Source organism: Sparus aurata, chromosome 1 (genome assembly GCF_900880675.1).
Source record: "Sparus aurata chromosome 1, fSpaAur1.1, whole genome shotgun sequence".
In the NCBI taxonomy this organism is placed as follows: domain Eukaryota; kingdom Metazoa; phylum Chordata; class Actinopteri; order Spariformes; family Sparidae; genus Sparus; species Sparus aurata.
The window spans coordinates 8208062-8234267 of record NC_044187.1 but is presented as its reverse complement, the minus strand read 5'-3'; the positions used below and the strand labels follow the sequence as shown (position 1 = coordinate 8234267).

At 41.4% G+C, this 26206-nt stretch overlaps 1 protein-coding gene across 3 annotated transcripts; it reads left to right on the top strand.

Annotated features, from left to right (window-relative positions):
* Window positions 1–6954: 6954 nt before the first annotated feature.
* sun2 (Sad1 and UNC84 domain containing 2) lies at window positions 6955–23429 on the top strand. Of its 3 annotated transcripts, none has more exons than XM_030433420.1 (16): window positions 6955–7268; window positions 15424–15532; window positions 15671–15774; window positions 16011–16385; window positions 16479–16520; window positions 16757–16828; window positions 17294–17442; window positions 17623–17673; window positions 17998–18057; window positions 18565–18759; window positions 18843–18980; window positions 19113–19209; window positions 19414–19529; window positions 19721–19894; window positions 20566–20655; window positions 20803–23429. In XM_030433420.1, the coding sequence occupies exons 2-16, from the start codon at window positions 15426–15428 to the stop codon at window positions 20917–20919; spliced, it is 1887 nt and encodes a 628-aa protein (XP_030289280.1). In that variant the 5' UTR covers window positions 6955–7268; window positions 15424–15425; the 3' UTR covers window positions 20920–23429. The 3 variants fall into 3 exon arrangements, with proteins under 3 accessions (XP_030289280.1, XP_030289296.1, XP_030289289.1); XM_030433429.1 differs by lacking the exon at window positions 6955–7268 and adding an exon at window positions 13962–14069; XM_030433436.1 differs by lacking the exon at window positions 16479–16520.
* Window positions 23430–26206: the final 2777 nt, after the last annotated feature.

Sequence of the window (26206 nt, the reverse complement as noted above, 5' to 3'; positions counted from 1 at the left end):
ACTCCACGGCCATAAAATCCACACGACGGCGGCGCAAACAAGTTGTAAACACAACACTGGCATATTATCACTTCATAAACGTGTTATGGAGAACGTTTTAGAATAAATTGCGTATTTGCACATCAGGCAGACACAACAACTGGAGTCCTATTTCTGGCCACCTTATGAATTTGAGATAAAATACTGACTAGACCTTCGTGATGTATTTGAAAGTTGGAGCCTGGAGCCCTGTCAGGAAATCGAGCATATAGGTCGTAAGTAAAGCAGCTCATTATGACCCATATTTACCTTTGTTGTTAGCTGGTAATTACTTTAGCTCCAAAGAGAGGAGAAGTAGTATAAAGAGTGAAAAGTCTGTGTGGTTTTGGAGGAGGTCGTGGTTGGACCGTCACACAGGACTTTCATTCAGGAGGCAGCTGTTTGTGTCTAAAAAGGAAACCAGGAGTCAACAGTGAGTTCTTTAAACGAATGTAGTGAAGTAACATCACGTACGCATGGTAACGCAAGTCTCTAAGGTAACTTAGAAAGTGTTTTCCTGAAGCTTACCAAGTAATCTTCCTGCCTAAATCTAATGAAAATGTGATGGCACAACAAAGGTCATGTACACATGTCGCTGTTATACTGCCAATCAACCTATTCAGTCATTTAGCTATGAGGAAGTGTAAAACTGTGTAACCAAAACGATGCGCTGTGGAACTGAACTTTTCACATTTACAGTCCCTTCATCCTTTGTTGATCTAAAGCAAATACAGATTTACTGTATGTCTGCGTGGGGTGATAACATAAGTCACACAGCCTCTGCGGCGTTGCGACAGACCTCATGTGCGAGTCTGTTACCATAATACCCTCGCTCTCTTACAGACATCTCTGACTCACCTTGATGACATCACCGCAGTGAGGTCAGTGTCCTGTCAGACTGGGAGCGGATTAACCCCGCAGTGTGCTGCATGTCACACTGATCTCGGGGTAGCTTAAGCGTGACCACGCGGGGCGACTCTGTGTGTGTGTGTGTGTGTGTGTGTGGCTGGGAAGATTAAAAATGTGTGCCATGCTGCTGGTGATGTCATGTTGAGCCCGGATCATGACCCGTATTGCAGACGATCCCTCTTTCTTGCAATGTAGACTCTTCTAATTTTGGTCTTGTTCATAATTAATGATATGACAAAATATATGTTAAAGGAGCAGTTCACAAATTATTTTCCAAAGTCCAGATATGTGAGAGAAACTCGCTTTGGCATTGATAAATTTAGATCAGTGGCAGTTTGTTTGCGATGCACACGGCGTTTAGAAATGAAAGAAAAACTGTAAGTGTCCCATTACACAACATAATGTCAACACATTCATTAGGAATATTTCCTGGAACAAAGTTCCAATAAAAATAGTTCCAAGAAAAGTCAACAGTCATTGGGGCAAAGTGAAAGTGAGCTCGGTGATTCAGGTGAAACATCTCTTTAAATAAACTCTGCTGCTGAGAACTGCATGTTTGCTTCTATGGAAGGACGATCTATCCTGTTTATGCACATTCCATAAATTGCAGAGGTCATTCTGTGTCATCTTCCTGCAGGAAAACAGATTTGAGGCTGGAAATGCCGCTCGAGTTTCTCATGAAGGACTTTACGTTAGGGTGTTGTTTGGAACAAAAGACGGAGCAGCTGTCAACATGGCCACTTGATCGACAATTCAGTGGAAGTTTCTTTATTTCCTCAATTAGGGAAACCCCGCTGACGCTCAGACCACGGTCAGCGTTTTGGTGAGGAGGGGTCACGTCGGGTTTAAAGTAGTTTTTGCAAGTCATGTATTATATATTGTTGTCATAGCAATGTATCATCACGTCTGTTTTTTTTTAAAACTGTTTTTACATGTATCCGAACCTCTGACTCAGCCTCTTGCATTTATCTGACAATAAAAACTAATAACCTCATGACACATCAGAGGGAAAATCATTTTTAGCTGATCTTTGCACAACCTTGCAGTCGGAGCCTGTGGTCAGGGAGGCGGTGTCGCCTTAAAAGTGCCAAAATCACTAATTAGAAAGCACTTTCAACTCCTATTCTCCTCTCCAGCCAGATCATTCCTGCAGGGTAAAGTTGCCGAACCCCTCGACAGGGCACATGGTTGTTGCGGCTGTATTCTGTCTGCTGAATCACAGTGTAAACACTCGTCAGGTGGTAACCGTAGATGCCTGGACTCCGGCCCAGATTTACCCATCTAAATTTAAGCTTCTCACCAGACTTGGGTCATAAAATATTTAGTGAGCGTGACCTAGAATAAATGAAGCAAAGCCTTCAGGCAGACAGCCAGGTCAGGCAGACACTCACACGACGAGCTCAGTCCACCTGTGGACGGCGAGATGAAAGCTGTGTCCCACTTCCACGCTACTTGCTAATGCTAATTCCACGCAGGTATTAAAAAACTGGGACCCCCGACACCTACTATCTCAAAAAAAGTTAGGAGCTTATGCATACTAATTTTGTGTGATGTTTGCACGTGCTCACAGCTGAGGGACTTTTTTTAAAAAAGGTCAGGAGATCAGGAAATGTGAAAAATGTAATATAAATGTTTGTAAAATCATTTTTATCTGTCTGTGTGAGGTTTAAAGGAGTGGCATGCGGTGTCACTCCACGGTCGCACTTTGATTGATTTTTCCTTGGCACACAAATCTGTCATCCCACTTCATTCCCTGTCACCTTGAGTACATTCATATCATGTATCCAAAAGTAATAGAATAGCGTTTCCTTCAACAGCACTCAGAGTCTCAGCGGTTCTGTGAGACTGAACATTGGCAGGGCGTTGTTTTTAAGCGAAACGCTGATGTCTGAATGTGTACATACTCACAACGACAATGATAAGAAGCTGATGTTCTGTTTTTTTTGTTTTTGTTTTTTTTTCTTTATTATCATTATTATTTTTTTACAAACATATTCCAACTAATGATAATACTATAAAGGAAAAAAAAAGTAAAATAATAATAAATAAAAATAAATAAAAAAGGAGAAAAAGGAAAAAAAAAAAAAAACAACAACAACAACAAAAAAAAAAACAAGACACAAACAGACAAACAAATAGCACACTTCCAGTCCCTTCCAATAAAAAAAAAAAAAATGAACTCAGACACTATAACTACAAACTTCATAAACAAATTCAAAAGAAATATTAAGAGAACAAAAAGATGTACATCACAACGACATCAAATAATTTTCCATTGGAGCCCAAATTTCAACATAACCCGCATCATTATTTTCCAAACTAAAGGCTACTTTCTCTAGATTCACTGCCTCCATGGCCTCGGTGACCCACTCCCTCTCAGATGGAGTTTTTGTACAGATCCAGTTATTGATGATCACCTTTTTTTGTGATCATGCATAAAGAGAGGAACTGATGTTAAAGCGATAGTTTGGGTCTTTTGATGTGGTAAATTATGAGGTACTTATCTGTGTAGTCGGTGTAATACCTGCGCTTGTGTGTCAAAAGACCCTAACTATCACTTTAAGCATGTAAGCATGTTAACATTAGCTAATTTAATCAAAAGCAGATGAAAGGCTGATTGAATTGGAAGTCATTTTGCAGTTATCTGTTCATAATTCAGTATTCAGGACAACGTTTTATCACGCCCCTCTGCGCCTCATATTTTCGAACAAGGTGCCCTTTGTTTGCGATATCCGAAGCGTCCTGTCAGGAAGCCCAACACATGGCTAACGGTGTGAAGTGGGCACAATTCAGTTTTGGAATGATTAAAAACGACATGGTTAATTTGGGAAAAGATTGTTAACATTTGGTTTCACACATGAAACAAACCCCAGTCTCTCGGCTGAAGGTCCTTTGTCGCTCTGTATGCTACGATGGGTGGGTCATCATATATTGCAGCGGATTGGCTTATATTGGAGCAAAGTCGTTTTTCATCAAGTCTTGGCACGCTTTAGGGGAAAACAAGACCAGGCCCTGATGTAAATGAATGGGAGAGAGCCAGAACTTCACTCCCAGTGATAAAACTGCATGTATAGAATAACCAGTCATAAAGACACAGTTAAAAAGTGAGTTAAACTTCTTTTACAGCTTTCACAGCATTTCATATTCAAAGATAAATAATCTGTTACACAAGACCTGGATGAATTCGCCTCCTTGTTCATTTAGGAGCAAAACAAACATCCAGGTCTTATCAGATTCATCATGTGTAAATAAAAGTTATCCTGTGTAAATAATCAGCATTGCATAATGTTACACCTCCGTAGTGTACACACCTGCAGTACAGTGTGTGCTTATGTCTGCCCGGTGGATTAACCGTGTGCTGGGGCTATCAGGCCTTGATAAGAGCTCACTGGTTATGACTCAGACGGTGTGTGTGTTGTTTGTGTGTGTGTGTCTGTGTGTGTCTGTGCGTGTGGGCAGTGTGTGTCACCGTCTGAAAGGTGTGCCCCCACATCTGTTTCAAGGCTTCGCTCTCTCTTACCCTCGTCATCGTTCCCCCAGTGTGCCCCCATCTCGCCTCCTTCTCCGTGTCCCCTGTACCCACCCGTCCCTCTGTCACCCTGTCAAAAAACAAACACCCCCCCCAACACACACACACACACACACATTTCACTCTCTCTCTATTTTTGATCGCATTCCAACCCAGTGACTTCAGGCCAGAAATGGGAAAGCTTGTGTGCATGTGTGCCCATGACGTCAGCTGTTTGTTTGCACACTGTGGTTGTGTCTGGGGCACCAGCTTGGTAGATAAGCAGGGTGGGAGTCCATGTGTGTGTGTGTGTGTGTGTGTGTGTGTGAGTGTGTGTGTGTGTGCTGAAGAGAGGAGAGGAGGGAAATGCCCGACATGAAAGAGCGCATAAAAAATCTCCCGTTGAAAGTCAGTGGAATTGGCCTCAGGAGTGATGAGCTTGTCAACTTTATAGACTCTTCATTGTTGAGCATCTGATGATTGAGTGTATTCCTGCGTCTCTGTCTCTCCCGCTCCCTCACCCCAGCTGCAGGAAACTGCTGCATAATGATAACAGACTCGGAGACAATGGGTTCAACGGGCGTAAATACACACGCACAAACACACACACACGCGTTGGCGCACAGTGCGTACACACACATTGTGCCGGTGGAGCCCAGGGGTCAGAGGTTCTGCCTGTGCTGCTGATAGTCTCCAGACCCTCTGAAATTATTTATCAAATATGGAACAATCCGTACATACCAGCCGCATTTCAGAGCTTTTTTTTTTTTTTTTTTTTTTTTTTTTCCCTAAAATGACCCGTCTGAATAAAGAATTATCCCTCTCCCTCCTTCCCTCCCCCTGCCTGGACCTTGTCTGCCCAGTGATAAGGTCAGATTGGGTTTATTTTGGGCTGCTTGCAATACAGCGAAGAGTACCAAAGCCCTGAGGGTTTCCTTTAAAAGCATTTTGTTGTGTTTTGGGGGGAGATTCGGTCCCTCACATGAGGCGAGCAGACGAAAAAACCCGGTCTCACTTTCTGAGAGCTTTGACCTTAACTGGTTGTGTTACCTGTTACCTGCAGTCACTTTCTCTCGTCAGCTAATGTAAAAATATAAAAAAGCTTTATATACATCAAAGAATGAACCTGTGCAGTGTCTCATAGTCTCAAAGTATAATTTACTCTTTATATCATGATACAATATCATAAATATCTGTAGCTTATACGTGAATTCCTACAACAATAAACACAAAGGTAACGTTACTGCATTTATGCAAGGATGTACATGTGTAATGTAACAAGGTGAACGTGGGTCATGACAATTAATAATCTACGAGGGGGATTAGATCCCAAAATCTTCTTCTCCTCGTCCTCATTTGATGCTATAATGTAATGAATGTAATATAAAGGTAATAAAAGTGTCAGTTAAGGTAAAGATAGGTAAATAAACTGATCATTTGTTTTGCTTTCAAACTAGTTCAAAGCTCAATATTGAACTTTTCTAATAATTCATTATATAATATATAGTAATAGTAATAGTAATGACATTTATTTCGATATGATCGTTGTTCTGCTTCATATCACTTGATCTCTGGTTTACTGGAAGTTGCTGGTGGTGGCTTAATAACTCTCACATCCTGCCCTCGTGTTTGAATGGATTTTCCCTTTGAGGGGAAATGAGGTGACCGTCTAAGATCTCATATGATTCCCTCTATTCTCTATTCTCTCTATCTCTCTAAGACTCCATAGAGAAAGACTTTGGACTTATAAGCAGCTTCAAAAAAAGTAATTCTACTGGAGTCACTGTGGTTATGTCATTTTAATGATGAGATTCATGACAGACAGGAAGGTAATGCTTTGACACTTCTGCTTTGACGCTGGTCCTAAACATCAAAATGCCAATTTAATTGGCTGAAGACCTTACACCTTGTAATAGTCCTGTTTGGCTGTTAAGGACATATTTTCCACGGCCAGGTGGCTCCACTGTGTGTCAGCACGCCTGAATTGCAGCTTGAGGGAATAATTTCAAAAAGTAGCACATGCATCACCACCAGAGGGCGCCCTGTGATTTGTTTTTGCTAGATAGACTGTGACATGGACCTCGAGAACGAAACCGGAAACAGTTAAAAAGTGTACAACATCATCCCCATGGTCGTGTGCGGAGGCAAAATAAATAAATAAAACAATTTATAAAAGGGGACTCTCTTTTATTTACTACTTCCTGGTGAAAGTGTCTTTTTGATCCTAATGAATAATCTTATATAATTTAAACAGGGAAAAGATGATTTGACTCTATAGTAATATAATGATATAAGAAGAAGAAAAAGAAGAAGAAGAAGAAAAAGAAGAAGAAGAGGAAGTGGAAGAAGAAGAAGAAGTTTTAAGTGCCCGTATACAAATAAATACAGTATTAATGGGACAAAAAATAATAATTAAATGTTACATTTTCTGTCTAACGGCTCCGAATCGTCACACAGAACTTTTATTTTGTAAACCATAACCGGAAGCTCCCTCTTCTTCTTCGTCTCTCTAGCTTGACTCCGCTAACTGTCAACATTTGTAACGGCGGAGCCTCCGAGCTGTCACAACAAGCGTCAGTCCGTCTTTCTGCCAGTCGAGCCGCTCAGCTCCACTTTACGCATGGAGATCCGTTACTTATAATACAGTTTGTATTTTGGAGGAGTTTGTCGGAGTTTAACGGAGTAGAGACGTTTCTCTAAACGGAGCTTGTTGGTGGTCGTGAGGGCTGAAGAGAGGATTATCGTTTCCTGACAGAGAACTTGACAGTTAACCGCCTGGCTGTTGGTTGTTGGTTGTCGTGGTGTGCGACAGACCTCCTCACAACATAACGAGGTAAGTTGAGGACCCGGAGTGAAAAAACACCAGCCTTTTCTCAAGTCTGTTGTTTCACTAACTTATCTGTTAAATGTTTAGTTGTTGTGTCTCGTTGTAACAGTTTGCATGCGTTATGCTTCGGGATGCTCTTGTCAGTTGATGAGACGCTGCGGTGATGGAGTGCTGATTAATCGTGTGTGTAACTGAAGACGTAAGCTAGTTACATGCCACATTAGCTTACTTTAAAAGGTGCTACACGGTTAATTACATAATTAGGCAGCTAGACATGCATGCTATATTGCTTCAACTAGCAAGTGTTACTGTGCAGGCGGATTTTTGTATATTTAAAAAGCTGGTTTAGCCAAGTTATTGACAACTAAAATATCACAACTACTAGTTAGCTAACAGTGGTGGGATGTAACTAAGTGACGCTAGCTGGTCAAGAGCGTATCACCAAAGTAACTTCCGACTAACGTAACGGTTTCGTTACTCAAACATGTCTGCGTACCAGTTTGAGGTACTTTAATTTTTTATTTCCACTTTATATTACTTTATTAATACACCCCACAACATTTTGAAGCCACAAATATAGTTCTTTTTATTTAATTGCTGTTTCCACTACATTTATTTTAGCTGATTTAGTCACTAGTTACTTTTCAGAAGCAGATTATTAATTCAGACCTAATCAATAATGATATATTTTGGTTGGTGAAGCCACCCTGCAGTATTGAAAGTAGTTACAATGAGCGCCAACTTCACCAGTTGCAACATTAATGAGGCTCACACATGACTGCATCAATATTTATAATCCAGTAATATAATAATGTCATAGTTGTCGTTGCTTTGCAGAGTTACACCAGTAATACTAGATGTAAATCAACTAAAAAAATATTTTGTTATTGCAAATTGAATTACCTAGGAGTATATCATAACCAGAAGAAAAAAGCCCCAGCTGCAACAATAAAGCATTACACATAAATGCATCACTAATCCTATAATAATAATAATAATAATAATAATAATAATAATACTAAAATGTCTTTGTATTCTGAAATGTACTTAACTTAAGCTTTGAATGCAGGACTTTTAGGAGTAACCATGTATTTCTAGACTGTAGTTTGCTACCTGAAGATCTCAGTACTTCTTCCACTACTTATGAGGTGAAAAGTATATAATTAAGTAAAGCCTATTATCATGTTTCATCTGTTGTCATCACAATGCAGTATTTTTACTGCATGGACCATGTGATGTCTATCAAAAGCAAAACAAGACCATGCTGTGTCATCGGTGGATGTTGTAGTATTACCTGTTGCAACTGCCATGTCGCCAATCTCTTAATTGCTGTGACTTCTGGGTATAGGGTCGAATAAACAAACCTGTTCTGCAGTTTAGATGCATAGGTACAGGGATCCTAATGGAACTCTAGGGACCATCAGGGGTCTTTTAGGTGCTTAAGATGAAGTTATATTTAGCAGCCCATGGCGTTGTTTTTTGTGTGTTGCAGTCATGTTCATTGTTTTCCACTGAACTATATTGGAATGTAGTTATTACAAACATATTCTGATATGCTGTGCTGTTAGCCATAGTACAAAATAATGATATTGCAGTACCAATTACTTTTAAAAAATCAACAAGAAAAGATGTTAGCGATCCAACTTTGAATAAAAACAGCAAGGAGAGTACTTTAAGGTAGAACATTAGTTTTGAGCAGGTTTAGGGGGCATTTTGCCTGCCTGGGATTCTCGTGTTGTGGTCTTCAGACAGCTGAGCGGCACAGATAACAATGACTCCACAGCTTTTTGGAACTACTTTCCGGAGTATTTCAGGGTTGTACATATTCACCAAACCCTTGTGTAACTCGGCGTATCCAGCATGGGCGAGAGACCGAGAGAATGCACTGTAAGCATCTGGTTCACATTGATATAAACAGACCTTATTAGGTAGCTGCTCAGCCAAATGACTTTAGTTTGTATTTTCCTTTTCTACTTTGCAAAGACCTCGGGGTAATTTGTGTAAAGCCTGCACACACAGATGACTCATCTCCTCTGTATGGCTGAGTCATATTTCACTGGCACCGTCCTAAAGTTAGCCACAGCATTCAACCGTTTGCCAGTCTCATGTTGGATTGATGAGGACTGATTCTCTGCATTCCTTTCTTTGCCCACTCCTACCCACTGTTTTTTTCCTTCCCTCAGTCTTCCATGCCTGTTCTTTTTCTCTCCTTTTTCCACTCATTGAGAAAAACTCTAACTTCCATGCTGGCTTGTAAACTTACAAGAGTATTTTACACATTTTCCCTCCTGTGATTTCAGGCAAACATTCCTCACACATGCTCCTGTTTCACCCCAACTCCCCTTTATCATTTGGCCCCTTTGTCCACCTCTTTTTTTCTGTCATCTTTGTTGTGCCGCCTGCCTTTCTCTCCACCCTCCCAGTGCCTTTGTCCCTATCTCCTCTAGCTCTTTCTGTCTTTTCTGTCATTACCTTTCTGCTCTTCTCATTTTTCCTTCTTTGTCCGTGCCCTGCTGTCAGTGTCAGCGGTCAGTGTACTGGACCCGTTAAAGTGCCCCACCCTGCCCTGCCCTGAACAAACGCCACCACTGCATCCTGATCTCTGCTCCCTCAGATTTAGATCCAGTATAGAGTTATGCCTGTGGTTTGCTCTCCTCACAGTATGTGTGTTTGTCTATTCAGTGTTTAAAATGTAAACACTTGTTAAGTTAGTGGAGTGGGTCTAACAACCTGCATTAAGCAGTGCTCATATGCCCAAAACTATTCCAATTTCATTTTTTATACAATCATTTATAGCCCTTCAATCCTGTAAGGGGATGTGAGAGACCAAAGTGGCGGCTGAGGCAGCTCACTGGTGTTCAGGAGGCAATTTCACTCTCGAGTTTTGCTTCTTATTCACTTCCTGTGGGCAGAGAGTTGACAATTCCTGGTACAAGTTTCATTTGAATAAATCATCCTGAAGAGACAGTTGATCTTTACTGCAGTTCTTTCAATCCATTTAGATTGTTTTGGTTTGTGTTTTAGAGATATCTGCCTTTTCTCTAACATAATAGAACTGGATGGCACTCTGCTCAAGGCACCAAAAAAGTCCATTTGAAATGATCAACAGAAAAGTCTCTTTCCCAGATATCATAATGCAGTTACCAAAGATAATCCAAAGACCTTGTTGGAGATGTTTCATGTAGGAACTATTTTCCTTTTTAAGACTACACCCTCCAACCCGGGTAATAAATTAGCATTTTAAAACATCGGCCAGTCACAGACAGAGAAATGTTAAAATTCACTAGCTACTCAGTGTATCCTTTTGTGTCTCCTAAATCTACCAGCCACTGTTGTTAAGAAAGCATTCCTCTACTCGTGGATGAGAGGCAAGCTAACTAAGCTAGCTAACATTACCAGAGGAGAGCATAAATGTTTACATCCCGCACTATCTTCCCCAGTGGAAACTCACGGTATTGCAGCTGGCAGCCCCAACAGCATTTCTCCTTTAGACCAACATTGTAAAAGAGATGACACTTCCAAAGTCCCAACAGTGTAATTTATTGTTATATTATGAATTTTGATCTATGTAGGTTTTATATTGGTAAAGCTCAGAAAATCCATTTAAAATTGATGTGATGGATGTCTAGGTGGGAGAAACACTACAACACACATTCAGTGGAAAACACGAAGCTAGAAATCTTTTTTGCACATTTCTCATTACACTGAACAGGCACCATCTTTGCATCTGGTATCAAGTGCTTCTTATCTTTGTGTCATGAGTAATATATTGGTTAGCCGATATTGTTGGCAGATGTCAGCCTTTCACACATACATTGGTATCGGCATATAGGTTGTCTGATATGTGCTGATATGTAAACGTTTTTGTAAGAGATGATACATTTTTGATTACCAGAGAAATTTACTGCTTTCGTAATTTGGCCCCAAAAATCAATATCGGTCAGGCTCGGGTCTGCGGTCCTTTGGTGGAAGGACAAGCCCTCTGAAACTGAAATTCAAAGGCTCTTGAAATCTTTTCAAGGCTTTTGAAGGTAAAATGTAATGTAGCTTTAAGATCAAGAGGCTGGGATAATTATTTAGAAACAAAGATGTTAAGGTACAGAAACAGGTACGATGTGATCAAACATGTCTCCAGTATATTAGTAAGATAATTGGTCAACGAGGAGGTAAAAGGAGAGAAAGAAGAAGGGCGAAAAGAATAGAAGGAGAATGGCTTTGTGCAGGGTGCCCTCTGCTTTAATAAGGAGGGGGTTGGTATGTTCAGGGGAAATGTGCTGATCTCAGCTGCACTGAGATGCCGTTTAAAGTGGAAGGGAGGATTTGAAGGAATTATCGGACAAACTGCTCCTTTCTCTCGACAGTCTTAGCTAAAGCCTCTCAACGTGCCATGAAGAAAGAAATGCTAATTGTGTGAAACCGAGGCATTCGTTTGCTCAGTACAGATTGTTGCTGTGGTGTCCAAATATTTGTGACCCTCGCTACTGTTTGTTTGTTTGTTTTGAGCTTAAGACAGGGTTTAAAGCATGATGTTATAAAAATACTTTGTGTGCTCAGTTCTTAGCAGTTCTTCTGAGAGAAGAGGTTTCTGCGAAAGCAGTAATTATAACTCCCCTCTCACAGTTTAGTAGCCACATCCTTGTTTTTATCTTTATTTAATCAAACATGCTAAAGGAAATAACAGAGTTAAATCCCTTGTCACTGCCCTGTTTAACATTGGCTGCTGGTAAAGGCTTGAGCTGCAGAAATTAATCAAATTATAGTTGAAAGAAAATAAATTGCTTGCTAATTTGATAATGGATTAATTGTGTTAGAGTGATTTTTCAAGCAAAAACATCTGAATATCTGTTTGAATCAATTAACAAATACCTAAATACATAAATCTCTGCATGACTGGAGGCTGCACAGACATCGTCCACTATCGTAGCCAAGGTCCACTAAAACCGACCGATAAATTGGTCAACAAATAATCATTAATTGCAGTTTCAAGGTCTTCTATAAAGTAATTTCTGATACTGCAATTTCCCTTTTCACAGGATGAGTGTAAACGGGTTTAATGCAAAATGAAAATGCTATAACTAATTTACATAAACAGCCGTGTTTTTGGAAAGACATGATGGGGACAATAAATGATGTGTTACAATAAACAAATAAGATGCACACGTTCACATCTGAACAACGTTATCTCTGTTCCATTGCTACATTTAGTCCTTTAACCTACAAACAACTTGCTGGAGTGAATGATTCTTAAGCGATGAGACAAGTGGTGAAATATTCAGCTGCATGTTTCAAGAAAGAACTTTGAAATGTAAGTCCTCACTTGGAGATTGTTTGCAGCCGCTGCAGGAAAGTCCCCTCCAGTTTGATGGTGTTTTGTCCTTATTTACATAAATAGAGAAGACCTGTCTGCTGGCAACCACAGCAACAGACTGCTGCCAGGCGTGGTGTGACGTTGCTATTATTGCCTGTTTACAGCAGCGACAGTGAGATGATGTCCTGACCGCTTTGCCCTTTTCAATCTGTCAACCCAAATTTTTATCTGACACGACAAATCCCCCAGCTGCATGCCAAGAACCGGCGGAGCAAATGAAAATTAAAGAGGGAGATCAGTGTTTTGATGTCGAGCATGTGTGCTGAGGACGGCTTCCGTGGAAAAACACTAGAGTTGTGCATGAGTGTAATAGTGTTGACTGATGAAGATAATCAAATTCAGCTTAATTAAACCTTGCATGTAACGCCCTTTTTGGGAGTGGAGGCTTCTGTGTGCGTGTGTGTGCTTTCACACAGACTTCCTGTGTCTCTCTGTTAAGTACGAGCAGCCACAGCTTCCCTTTCTGTCTTCTTCTGCCGCTCTTTTCTGTAGCGCGAGTCATTAGTTACTGCTCTGCTGTGATCCGGTCCCCGACTAATGATATCAGAGGGCTAATTCAAACCATAAGCAGGTTGGTTCTTATGAGACCACAGGTCTCTTTTAATAGAGAGGAAGCACAATAGGATGCAGGGCAGACTGGTATGATACAAGACTGGATTGCGAAGCAGATTCTAAAGGTTAGCGAGGTGTTTTGATGCTGTAGAGGTAAAGAAATGGAGATTCTTGCAGATGTGGTTGTCACAGAGCAGAAGAACGCCCAGTGGAGTGGGCAGAGTAACGTTTAGTAACGTTACTTCTAATAGGGCTGGGCGATATATCCTGATATTAGACTATATATCATCTTAGATCTTGTGTATCATTATATTGTGATATGGCTTAAGTGTTGTCTTTTCCTGGTTTTAAAGGCTCCATTACAGTCACGCGATGTAATTTTCTGAACTTACCAGACTGTTCTACTTGCATTTTCCCACTTGTAATGTGCCATCCACATTACTGATTATTTCTTAAAAATCTCATCGTGTTCATACTTTGTGACATTAGCTGTAGTCATCCCTACAATACTGTTGCAGTAGCAGTACCGAGGTGTTTAAAAAAACTGTGTGATATTTTTCTTTTCTGTTTTCCCAAAACTAACGTGAAAGTTTCCTTGCTATGGGAGCTGGCGCAGCAAACAGTAGAGCACGTGAGGTGTGGTTTGTGCTAATCATCTGCACTGTAAGAACACATTGGACCAATCAGACTGCTTATCTTAAGATGCCTGTTGCATAATGATTGTGATGGAAGCAATGCTGGAAGTTAAACTGGCCGATGCTTTCCAGCAATCATGAGTGTGCAGCAGAGTGCGGCTGAGTTCAGATCAGTGCTCTAGACATCTACATCAGCCACCGTTCAACTGTAATCAGAGTTTTCTTCTCTTTAAGTATGGTGGGACAGTTAAGGTACGCTGCTTTTGTACATGTTTTGTCACTCTGTGGTTTTGTGCTATATGTACGTTCTCTGAATGTTTCTGCGCTGTAGCATACTAAGAGTCTGCCTGTGCTCTGTAAGCTTGGGTTTTCAAATGCATTTGTTTGTGTGTTTGGGTGTTTTATTTATGCTCAGTGAGTGTTTCAGCGGCTGGCGGGTCCTGTAGATTAGTTGGATTACAGACTGCTAAGATTAACCAAGAGAGCATCTGTCAGCGACTTTCTGTTAGTGTTACTACCACTACTGCTACAGCACCACTACTATTACTTCTACTGCATTGTACTGGGAACAACTTTACTGCTACTAACTCCTATTGCTGCATCTGATTCTACCACCACTGCTACTGATGCATTTTGTAGTAGTAATAGATTGTATTGTATTGTATATGGTTTATTTGATAGGGACAGATACAGATCATGTGGGTTGTACAACAATCCAACAGAAAGCATCATAGCATTTATAGCCTTAGCTAATTTCCAATGCCCGTCCCTAGAGGGGCCTTTAAAATAACATACAAAAAGATACTGCATCTCCCGCACTACCACATGTGCTCCTGTTATTCACTGCTGACATCTGTGTTCACATCTGAAGAAATATGTAAAATATGTTCAGTTGTGGGGAAACCTGTCAATTAAAAGAATCGCTTTATTATTATTATGCTCGTGTACAGTTTGCATTCTCATTTGATGATGCTGTGTTGGGTATCCAACTTATTAGAATGCATCCATTATCAGCCTGAAATACAAAAAAAATAACTGGTAATAGTCAATAATTAGTTGAAGTTCTTTCAGTTGTCAATTAAATAAGGTTATTGTCAAGGAACGACTGATTCTGCGTAGGGCTGGGCTTTTGTTTTCAATTATGATTTTGGCTTCCAACAATTATGTAAACAAGATAATTGAGATAATCGAGCCATTGTTAGTGAAAAGCCAGTTAAGCCAGCCGCTGCTTGGATTTTGATGCACATTAATCTGTGTTTTTTTTTTACGGTAATAGTGCTTGGAGAGGACAAAAGGGATGTGAGCTGCAGTCGTTTCTCCATATAAATATGAAATTACAAAACACATCATATGTTCAGTATATCCTAATATTTATTATATTGTATTATTATGAAATATTGAGCATATTCATTGGCACTTTTTTAATTTAAAGTTCAATAAATGATGTTTCTTAAATTATTGGGTTATCATTTGAAATAATGATGTGTGTGGTACTGTACTGACCACCTTCTGCCAGCAAGTACTGATCAGAGCATTCAGAAACCTAAGAAGCTATGAAACATACTGATAAACCATGTCTTATTCTTTTTCTCTCTGTGTCTTTCAGTCATGTCTCGTAGGAGTTCTCGCCTGGTGTCCGGCGGCTACTATAATTCAGACGAAGAATCCGATTCAAGTAGCGTGACAAACATTTCCTACCGTGAAAACCCCGTCAAGTACGTAACTCTTACTCTGGATGTGTCTGCTCATGTGTCAGCTCTAATTTGAAAAGGGCAGTGTTAAACAATCTTGTCCTTTGTCCCACACCACCTCCCCCTCCTGTTTATGTGTGTTGCGTTATTTATTATTGTCAGGGTTTTCAAGAAGAAGGCTGGGGCCCGGAAGGCTGGCTCCCGCACCCCCAGCAGAGCCAACAGCAATGCCAGTTCTCCCAGCAACGAGACACCAATCACTGCAGGTCAGTATGATGGGAAAAACCTGACATAACATCCTGTCAATACAAATGAAAAATAATGGAATGAATGAACAAGGATTGGGGATATTTTTGTTTTCAGAAGCATTTCAGAGCAGTGCTGAAACAAAAAAACAAAAAAACGAAAGACTCACTGGGAATAAAAAAAAAACAGATTATTAATAATTATTTAATTATTCACAACTGACTGCTCCCATTTGTGTCTCCCTTCTGCCTCTCAGGTCTGACTCCCTCTCCCTTGAGCAGTCAGACCCAGGCGACCATGAGGACAGTACCATACCTTCCCCCCGTGGCCACCCCTCGGCCTGCTCTGACCCCGTCATCCAGCCGGAGCCAGACGCCCACACTCAGCCCCTCGGTCCCTCCAGAGAAGTGCCCTGTCGCTGGGCCCTGCAGCTCCAGCAGACCAGGCTTACACCACAGACCCAACCACAAAGAGCTGACTCAGAGCAGCGTGGACAGCTCGGGGTACTCGTCCTGTGAGGGCCCTCAGAGGAAGCCAACAGCCGTCAGCACCGATAGGATCCATGGTAACAGTGTTGCTCCCGGTGCTGGATACAGAAGCAGAATGAGCAGTGCCTTCTCTAGCCTGATGGGTGGGTATGAAGTGTGTGTTTGTTTGCATGTGTGTGTGTGTGTGTCTCTGCATGCCTCTGTAATGATCTCATTGATTCATTTGTTTTGTGCAGACTCACTTTCATTGAAGGCCGCCGCAGCACAGTCAAAAATAGGTATGCTGCTGATGTACATGTTCATTTTGTCTGATTGTATATTTTGCATATATGTTCATTATGTGCACATTTGTGCTTGTTTTCTATTTTTGTTAAGAGGATTTGTGCGTTATGTGTCCACATTCCCGTGTGTGTATACAGCTTTCACATGCCACTAGGTTTATGCCGTTTTCACAGTTGCTGCATGTGATTCGGCTCGAGCTTTTTAAAATCCCCTTTTCCTCTCGTCCCTGCAGCTAATACTTCACTGAGCAGTCACATGAAGAAGGCCTGTGTTCTGTTTCTCCTCCTCCTCTTCTTACTTCTGTGTAAGTGACATAAACATTCAACAGACTCGTGTTTGCATGTCGTCTGGTAGGTTTTTCAATCATAACTACCCAGAAGTGTTTTGTTACAGTATGCTTTTCCTTAAATACTGAAGCCATGCTGTCTTTGTTTTCTTGTCAAGATTGTTGCTTACTTTTGTGTATATATTTTTAAAAACCCTCCTGAAGACATTGTATATTATTGGCACTTAGGGTTTTCCCAAAGGTGGTAGGGTCTGCCCCAGAAGGTGTATGTTTGACTTACACACATCTCTGCTTGGTGTCTGTGGTGAGCTTTTTCCTCACACACCCCGCCTCAAGTGTGGCCGAATGAGTCACGGTAAATGTCAGTCATTACAAGTCACGCATGTCAGGGCCTTTGATCATAGGTGATGTTTACTTGGTGCAGACTGTGTCTCTGTTTCTAAGTGCTGCTCTTTAAGGCAGCGCTCCTCCTCTTTTCTCCAGGTATTTGGTTCCTCCTTCCTTTGTTGACCTCACTCTTCTCCCGCATGACTGTCACAAAGACCCCGTCACAGACAAAACCTCAGAGCCAACCTGTTATCCCTGCCACTCCTCCTCTTCAACTCAACAACGTGCATCCTACACCTGTGGTGGTAGGGCGATTATCTTTGTGTGTGTGTGTGTGTGTGTCGGTTAAATAAAACGTTTCTCACATGGTGTTTGTTATGCAGAACACCTATTTTTATGGTTTTTGGCATGAAAACTTGGGGGTCTTTTTTGTTACATCTATGTACTAGGAGTGATTTTGTTTTTTTTGTTTATTTTCCAACCAGGATCCAGCTGTTGTGTCTGCTGCTGTAGAAGCGAAGATGCAGCACGTTATGGTAAGTAGAGTTGGGGCAGATCTGATCCAATATCTGCTGTGCGTTCTATTCGTTATGTCGGCGTATTTACAAATTTGGGTTTCAGAACAGGATCAAGATTTTAAAAAGTGGATCGGATCACCTCTAAAAGGAAGAAACATATCATTGGCAAAATAAAAATATGAGAAAATTCTGAGTTGTGATGTATAATCTCCGTCAGCTTCAAAAGAATGAAGCCTGCTTAATATAAGAAAATATAAATAGTGATTACAGGAAGAGGCTAAAATAACTTTGAGGCCTCATGCTTCCTTTTTCATCAGTGTAACATGTGTCTGTCTGTTGCAGGCGCAGCTGCAGCTGAAACAGCAGGAGCTGCAGCTGAGGCAGGAACACCTTCTCGCTCAGGTGAGGGAATCTTCTCGCCCTCTTTCCCTCTCGTAGTTAACAGTCTCGCTCTGTGTGTGGTGAGACCAGTGTGGAAGCCAGACAGGGAGTAGCAACAGGGACAAAACCCAGCTGTGCTAGAGTGACATCTAGTGGTGGTAATGTGGACCAGCACAGAAGTACAGGAAGAGAGTTTCTGCATGGTTTTGTAGCCTTCTTGTTTGGTCTTATGTAACTTGTAACTACATTGTAAGTGAAAGCCTCTGCCACTTCTCTGTAACTGATAAATGTTTGAAATTCAAGTCTGTTTCACTTGACTTCTGTATGAGGGTGACACGCGGGCTATCTATTGTTCACTTCCTATCAGTTATGCAGTGTTTAATTAGACTTGTGACGCCCTCAGAAGCTGTACCTCATTCACTTCAGAGCCTCTGGAGTGATTTGAGCCACACCTACCTCTCCTTACACTGCCCAACACTTCCCCTCCCGTCCACTAGTGACTGACCCGGTCATATCGTTCTCTCTCAGATGAAGGAGAGACTGCAGCTGGACATGCAGGACATGAAAGCCCAGCTCCAGGTTGTGGACTCGGACAGTCGGTTGCGCCTGGAGAAGGAGCGGGCCGGGTTTGACAGACAGCTGGTGGACTACCAGACAGACAGCCACTCTGCTGCTGCCAGCCTCAGCCTCAGGATCCAAGCTTTAGAGGCCCAGAATGCTAAGGTAACATTTTTGTTCATAAACCCCATATTTTGTCTGTGTTCCGATCTGCTTTCTTGAATTTGAAAGATGGCTGTTTCTTGTAGCTGTCCCAGGAGTGGTCTTCCTTCCAGCTGAGGCCTCCTCCAACCGCCTGTCCTGATGCGAGCAAAACCCCCAACCACAACCGTCTCACGCCAGAGCTCCAGCAGGCCATGGAGAAGTGGCTCACTGACCGTATCAGGGTGGGTGGGGTGATATAAACTGTAGAAAACTTTCAAGACCAATTTTTGAATCTTAAACCTACATAAATGTAATCCCAGTACAAATTCCTGATCCGATGTCATACGTATGTTCTGTATGTGGATGTGAATCAGGAGCACGATGCGATCAGGCTCGCCAACAAAGGAAGCTGCTCAGACTGTGGTCGCCCCATGGCGGACAAAATGGCCGACTTTGCACTGGAGACTCAAGGTTGGAAAAATATCTGGATATTTAAAATGATGGAAAATCAAGTTTAAAAATGTATTATGGCTCTCGTTTGTAGTGGTGTCATAGATTTGTTTCACTGCGAGTAAAAGATAGTTTGTCCATTTTTGATAAAACAGATTCAACAAAGTAGCATCAAACTCTTACTTTGTTTTGTCTGTGTGTGTGTGTGTGTGTGTGTGTGTGCAGGTGCCAGTGTGATCAGTACCAGGTGTTCAGAGACGTATCGTATTCGCTCAGCTTGTGTGACCCTGTTTGGATTCCCTCTGTGGTACCCTTCTGAAAGCCCACGCACCGTTATCCAGGTATCATCACGCTCTCTCTGTCTCCCTGAACCAGTTATTATCCATTACCTTCCACCCACCTCTATCTTCTTCTTTTGTCTTTTCTCCTCAGCTTCTGTTTCCATCCCGCTCTCTAAATATTTCCTGGTATGAAAAAGAGTTTGTATTACTCAGTCAGACACTAACAGCTTTCTCTCCTCCCTCCCTACCAGGGCTACCCGTTGCTGCTCCCAGGGAAATGCTGGGCGTTTCACGGCGTCCAGGGGACTCTTGTGATCTCTCTGTCTCACCCCATCACGATAACTCACGTGACGCTGGACCACCTGCCGCGCTACAACTCCCCCACCGGCCGCATTGACTCCGCCCCCAAAGACTTTCAAGTCTATGTGAGTGATTCCCAGTCTAAAGATGAGAGTCCATTACCGATGAATGTCGTGCATGCTCTCTACTCTAGAATATGCTGATCTAGCATTAATAGCAAACACAAACACCGCCTGAACCCTTTTTAAATGACAGGTACAATCAAAAGTTGAAGTAATATTTATATGAAATTATAACAGTTTAAAAACACTTTTAGCAGTACAATTAAAGCTGCTGACAAAGTTTGGATTTGGCATTTATGTCAAAACGAAATAAAATTATAATGATCTTTGAAAACAATCAAGCTCAGGATGAACATTTTAGAAAATCTGTGCCGGGACTAGCTAATGAGGGTGGGAGGCGGCCTGTAGTCTGCGTGATGGAGATGCATTTCACAGTTGTTATTAAAAATATGAGAAATTTGCAACCTTTTTTGATTACAGTGTGACTAAATCTTATAACTAAGAGCACCAGTGTGATTTGCAAATATCCCCCTGGGATTTTCGTTTTTTTTAAAATCGTCATCTTGCATCATGTGAAACACCAGGAGCAGCGTTTCCACTGGTAACATTCTGTTATGGCCACCTCGGCGAATTAAACAAAATCACTAAAGAAGGCTGTGCCTGGAAACGGGCAGTGTTTGACCCATGAACATCATCATCACTGTTCTGACAGAGGTGTGATTTTTCTCTCCCAGGGGATGAAAGATGACACAGAAGAAGGAACACTGCTGGGAACGTTCATGTACGATGAAAATGGAGAGTCAACGCAGACCTTTAAGCTGCTGGTGAGTAGAAATAGATAAATATGAATAGAGCTTAATGCGACTACTGTGTTGTTATAATAACTCGGGGCTAGCTTGAGCTTTTGTCGCTCTTGAGTGCTTGCGCTCTTGCAGGGCGATTTGACAACTCTTGTTTTGTGTCTCATGCAGAAGCCCAGTGACGTGGTGTATCGATTCGTGGAGCTGCGTGTCCTCAGTAACTGGGGTCATGTGGAATATACGTGTCTTTACCGCTTCCGTGTGCACGGACGAATGTCCTCCACATGAGACAAGAGAGGCACTGACGAGACGTTACGACTCATTCCGCCACATCAGAATGTTTATTAGCAGCGGACACTATGTAAGGTGTAAACTCAATGTGGTGGTCTGAGGCGTGTTCAGGGCCACATGCTACTGAAAAATGTTACGTGTTGAGTCGTGTCACTCCTGTGTGACAGCTGGTGTGGTTGTGTTTGTGGATTGCTTAATGGTACAGTGACAGAAATCATAGGAGTTTTTATGCACAATTTAAAGTACACACTTGGCTTTGAATCAATGTACAGAATGAAGTGTAAGATAGGCGTCTAAAAACCAAAAATCGAGCTGGTAAAACCATCCGGGAGCATAAAGTTCTGGAAACTTTATCCTTACAGTCACATGAGAGTGTCACAGAATAATAAAAAACTTCTGTTTTTATTAATTACTGCTTGTTGTCAGGTTGTTTCCACATTCATAGGTCATAAGATGGCATTTCTCTGAGTGTGAATGCTCTTTACTCTGACAATTAAAAGAAAAGACAGTGTTTTCGAATCAACTTTACTGACCCTGGTTGTAAGCCTGCACTCATACGCAATGAAGTGACATTTATGAAGTTACAGAGGTTCATTTTTCATTTAATATATTTACGATACATCTAGTTTATGAAGTGCTCACACATGTGAGTGTCTCGTTGCCTAAAACAGCTGTTGCGCCACTTTTGAACGGGACACTTGTGATTTTTGGCTGTTGCTGACGTGACTCCTGGGATGTAACATCCTATGAACTATAGGTAGAAATTCCAAAGAGTGCAGCAGTGAATGTTATTTAAATCAGTGTTAGTAAGTTCAGTCTGACTTAATATTTCATTCAAAAGATCAAATATGCAGCCTTGTAAAGTTTTTCTCTTTGAGCAGATTTGACCTCGTCGGCTTTGATTTCATTACCGGTACTTGAAAACTTGAAAAACCTCTTTTTGTATCCTCTTTGACTGCTTCTGTTTTTTTCTTGTACATTATACTTCAGTTTTATACGAGCTCCACAGCCAGGAACGAAAAGTGTTATTTATTTGTAACTGAGAATATTCATTCATGAATTCATGTTTCATGTCTTTTTTCACACTTTGCAAGATGCTAAACTCCGTAACCATCAAGTTTACCATTCAGTATCTCTAAAAGATAGACTACCTGTTCATTAGCACTGGGTGATGTATCGATCTTAAATCATTATTATGATCTGAGACTATATGTCATCTTAGAGTTTGGACATTATTATTTTGTGATATGGCTACAGGTGTTTTCTTTTCCTGGTTTTAAAGGCATCATTACAGTAAAGTGATTACTGTGACTCTTCTTGCCTTAATCCACTTAGTCATTATAGCCACGATATTCATGATTAATGATCAAAAATCTCATTCTGTTAATATTTTCTGCAGTGACCAAAACTCAACCCTTCAGTTTTGTCGATATTGAGGAACTTGGTAAAAAAAATATGATGATATTTGATTTCTCTCGCAGTCCTCAAAGTATCGAGATATATTATCGTCTATCGCTACGTAACCTAAGAATATTTGCAACGTTATTTTGAGGCTGTGTTTGCCGGCCGTAGTGTTCATAACAAATATTGTTTGGACTGCACGCGTCAGAACTGCGCGCAACGTGTCATTCAGTCGCCTCTAATGTAATTATTTGTTTTTATGATGTACAGTACAGGTAGAGAAGGAGATTGTGAAGAACATGTCAGATACTTGTTCTTATTATGAAGTGCACTAGAGGTGAATTCAGGTCAAATCGATCATTTCTTGCTCCTCTGTCGAATATATACAAGTCTTAAAGGAACCTTGAGGAAAATGAGTTAGAGAAGCTTTTTTTTACAAGACAAACATTGGTGAAGATTAGATTATATTTTTAACTTTTCGTGTGGTGTGGGGTGGATATAAATTATTTTGATATGATTTGTGCGGGGTGTTTACATTTATAATCTTGATGTACTGCTTTTTTTTGTATTTAAACTGATGATAATTATAGGTAATGCAAGGACTTTTAATATTTTTCTCTTCATTTCTCACCTCTATTTAACATGTCAAATGCAAACATGATTGGCTTTTGAGAGACCGACGATGCCAAATGTGTGTTATTATTCACAGTGTGATGTACGTTGTCTCTTATATGATCGGAAAGAGGAGGAAGTTGTTTTCGCGTTTGAAAGCTGTTGAACAGCCTGTACAGTAAGGAGGGTTCGTGTTGACTTGCTCTTTCCTGAAAACACATCGCAGACAGAGTGTTTCTTTTGGATTCTTGTTAATGTAAAGCCCTTTAAGGAACACAGAGAGCAATTTAGAAGAGTTAATTATGTAGAGATTCTTAATTTAAAGACAGCCTGAAACACGACTTAAACAATGAGTTCAGACTTTTATCGCCATGTTCACATTTGTTTTCTCTTAATTAAACGGACTCGTGTTGTCCTCCAGAGTATTCTGACTGTCAATGCCTAATTGTAAAGCCAAAGTTTGTCTGATTAATTGAATAAAACATTGGAATATATTCTTGTCGCAGCATTTATTGGTTTATAAAGATTTTATTTTCTGATGTTGCTTGTAGACTTTTTGGGCAGAAACAAGCTTATTGGAGAGCAGAGGAATGATGTCATAGTAAAAGAAACCAACACATCCAGCTGTTGAACTGGGTTGATTAGCATACTTTTTATTTTATTATTTTTTATTATACTTTCTGTTATGGATCATCAAACTTACTTTTGCTATTGCAGTAAGATACAGATAGACAAAAAATGTTCAGGAGTTTCAGGTTTGCATTAAATAAAAGCACTGCAAGACAAACAATAACTACCAATTCAGTGTTTCTTCATCGAGCGCTTTATAAAGTAACAACAATATACAATATAACATTAAATGTTGAAGTGTTGTTATCCCACAGTCCAGGTTACAGGAGCCTCATCCCCAAAATGTCCTAAATCTGAAAACTGTATCTCACTTTAGGATAGCATTAACAATTATTGGTATCACAGAAATATATTTCCGAAGTTTTCTAAGTTAAGATGGAATAGACTCTGTCCTTTATTCGAAATAACTGTTAAAAAGTGGAAGCTTCACCATTGTTAGGTCTGTACAGCAAAGATGAGAAGAAATACAAGGAATACAGTGAAATATTAGGATTGAAAGGCTGCTGGAACTGTAGCTGTAGGAGAAGTTAACGTACGTTAGCTTTGTTTCCTGTAACATGTCTTGATGGGTACACAATAATCCTGTCCTCCACGAGCTGAAATCGAACATCTGTCTTGTCCCTAATATTCAGTGAGCCATTGACAAGTCACACAATGTGGTTGACGGTTATCCACCTTATTCCTCGGCTCCGTGATACCTTGTGTGAATTGTGGGCATGCCGTGTCTTTCATCCATGAAGATCTAACTTCTAAACTTCTTGAATGTGCCGCCAGTGTGCAATTTATTATGATACTTACTTACTTGTGCTAGTTCAGGTGCAAGTTGTTGTTTGCAGGTATGTCTTGCCACCTGTCAGCCATCTTGGCACCTATAGATTCGCTAGTCAAATCTGATAAAACACACTTGAATAGTTTGGTGACTGTGCCCCAAAATAAGGTTTTAATGCCTTTTCCCCCCTACAGGCTACACTTCTACATTTCGCGATACCAGCTTCTTTTACAGCTCAATGCACAGCGCTGCAACGTGATGCCATCAGCTCATTCCAAAAGAGCTCTTCAACTAATGCAAGTTGAGTGTCTAATGTTTGAACGACCTCACATTTGTTGGTAATCCTGTGCGTAAGTGCCTGGTATCTTTCCTTTCCATGCCTATAAGAAGTGAGTCTGCAGCCGCCTCCGAATTGGGTGGAACCTTTCCAAATTCATAATGCTTGAAGTGGTTTTCCTTAACGTAAGATAGGACACAGGACACAGCCATGGGTTAAGGAAACTGCTTCTGGAATAGGGGAGTAGGATTCGTACTATCTTTGAAACTACAGTTCAGACAGCAGTACAGGACGAGTAGTAAGGAAAGGTTTCCGTCATGAGGCCCCAGGTCTTCCCTTGCTGCTCTAAACTGTTGCCCCAGCTTTTGCCTCGGCGGTCGAGCCACAGTGACGTCTCATCTTGGACAGCTGTTTGGTCCGGACCAGATAACTCAGAGGCTGAAGGACGCTGCCCATGGAGAGGATCATGTAGGTGACACCGGTTAAGACTGAGAAGGGGCGGAAAAATTTTGGACCTAACCCCCTGAGCAGGTACTCTGTGAACGGAGGGAGGTAGTGGAAGTTGACCAGCACGAACGCAGTCATCACTATCTTGAACGCTCGCTTTTTCATCGGATGGACCTCCTTCCTGTTTGGCCCCGACTGGCGGAGGGACTTGAGAATCAGGATGTTGCAGGTTGATATGATCACAATGATACAGAACAGGAGCGCCAGTATCACATTCCACTTGCCTTTTGCATTGACCTTCACCAGACCGCAAGTAGCAGCAGTCACGGCCGTCACCACCGAGCACAACGACAACCGCAGTTTAGGATCTTTGAGCCGAAGGAAGACCAGAGGATGGCAGACGGCCACGTAGCTGTCCAAAGCCAACATGCAGAGCAACATTGGCCCCCCTGCTTGATTCAAACCCCAAACCACAAACGTACTCGCCTCTGGCGTTCTTTGGTACAGGAAACGGATGTACTCGACAATGAGAAAGAAGCAGAACAGCATGTCGAATAGAGCCAGGTTGAGCGTGAAGATCTCCGAGGTGGAGCAGATGCCGGGTTTACCCAGCAGGAGGCGTACGACCAGAGCATTGGCGGGTAGCCCAAGCGGTGGCACGGTGACCACGGTGGGCAGGAGGTACCAGACGAGATCACCGAGCATATCTATTGTGTTGTTCCTCCTGAAGCCTTCCATCACTGCGGCTGAGCTGATGTCGAGTTGCTGTGTATGTCGTCTACGATGAATATCTATCAAAAGAAAAGGGATTCTTTGACTCTGACAGGTTTCTAACTTTTCACATCCAACAATTTAAATCCCACAATTTTGTCTGCTGCCACAGATGAAAATATTTCCACGAACATGACACTTAGTTTGCATATTACATCCATGTCGTGCCAGGTAGTCTTTTGCACAGTCTGTCTAGCTTGTAAAGATGATGCAAATTCACTCTGATGGCGCTCATTTGCATCTCTATTGTTACCATAATCTCTGATATGTCCAGCTTCTCATTGGCTCAGGTAACCCAATCCTGTGTGAGCTGCCCAATAATGAAACCACAGTTCACGATTGCCTTTACTGGGTGGATGCTCATATCATATCTGTCA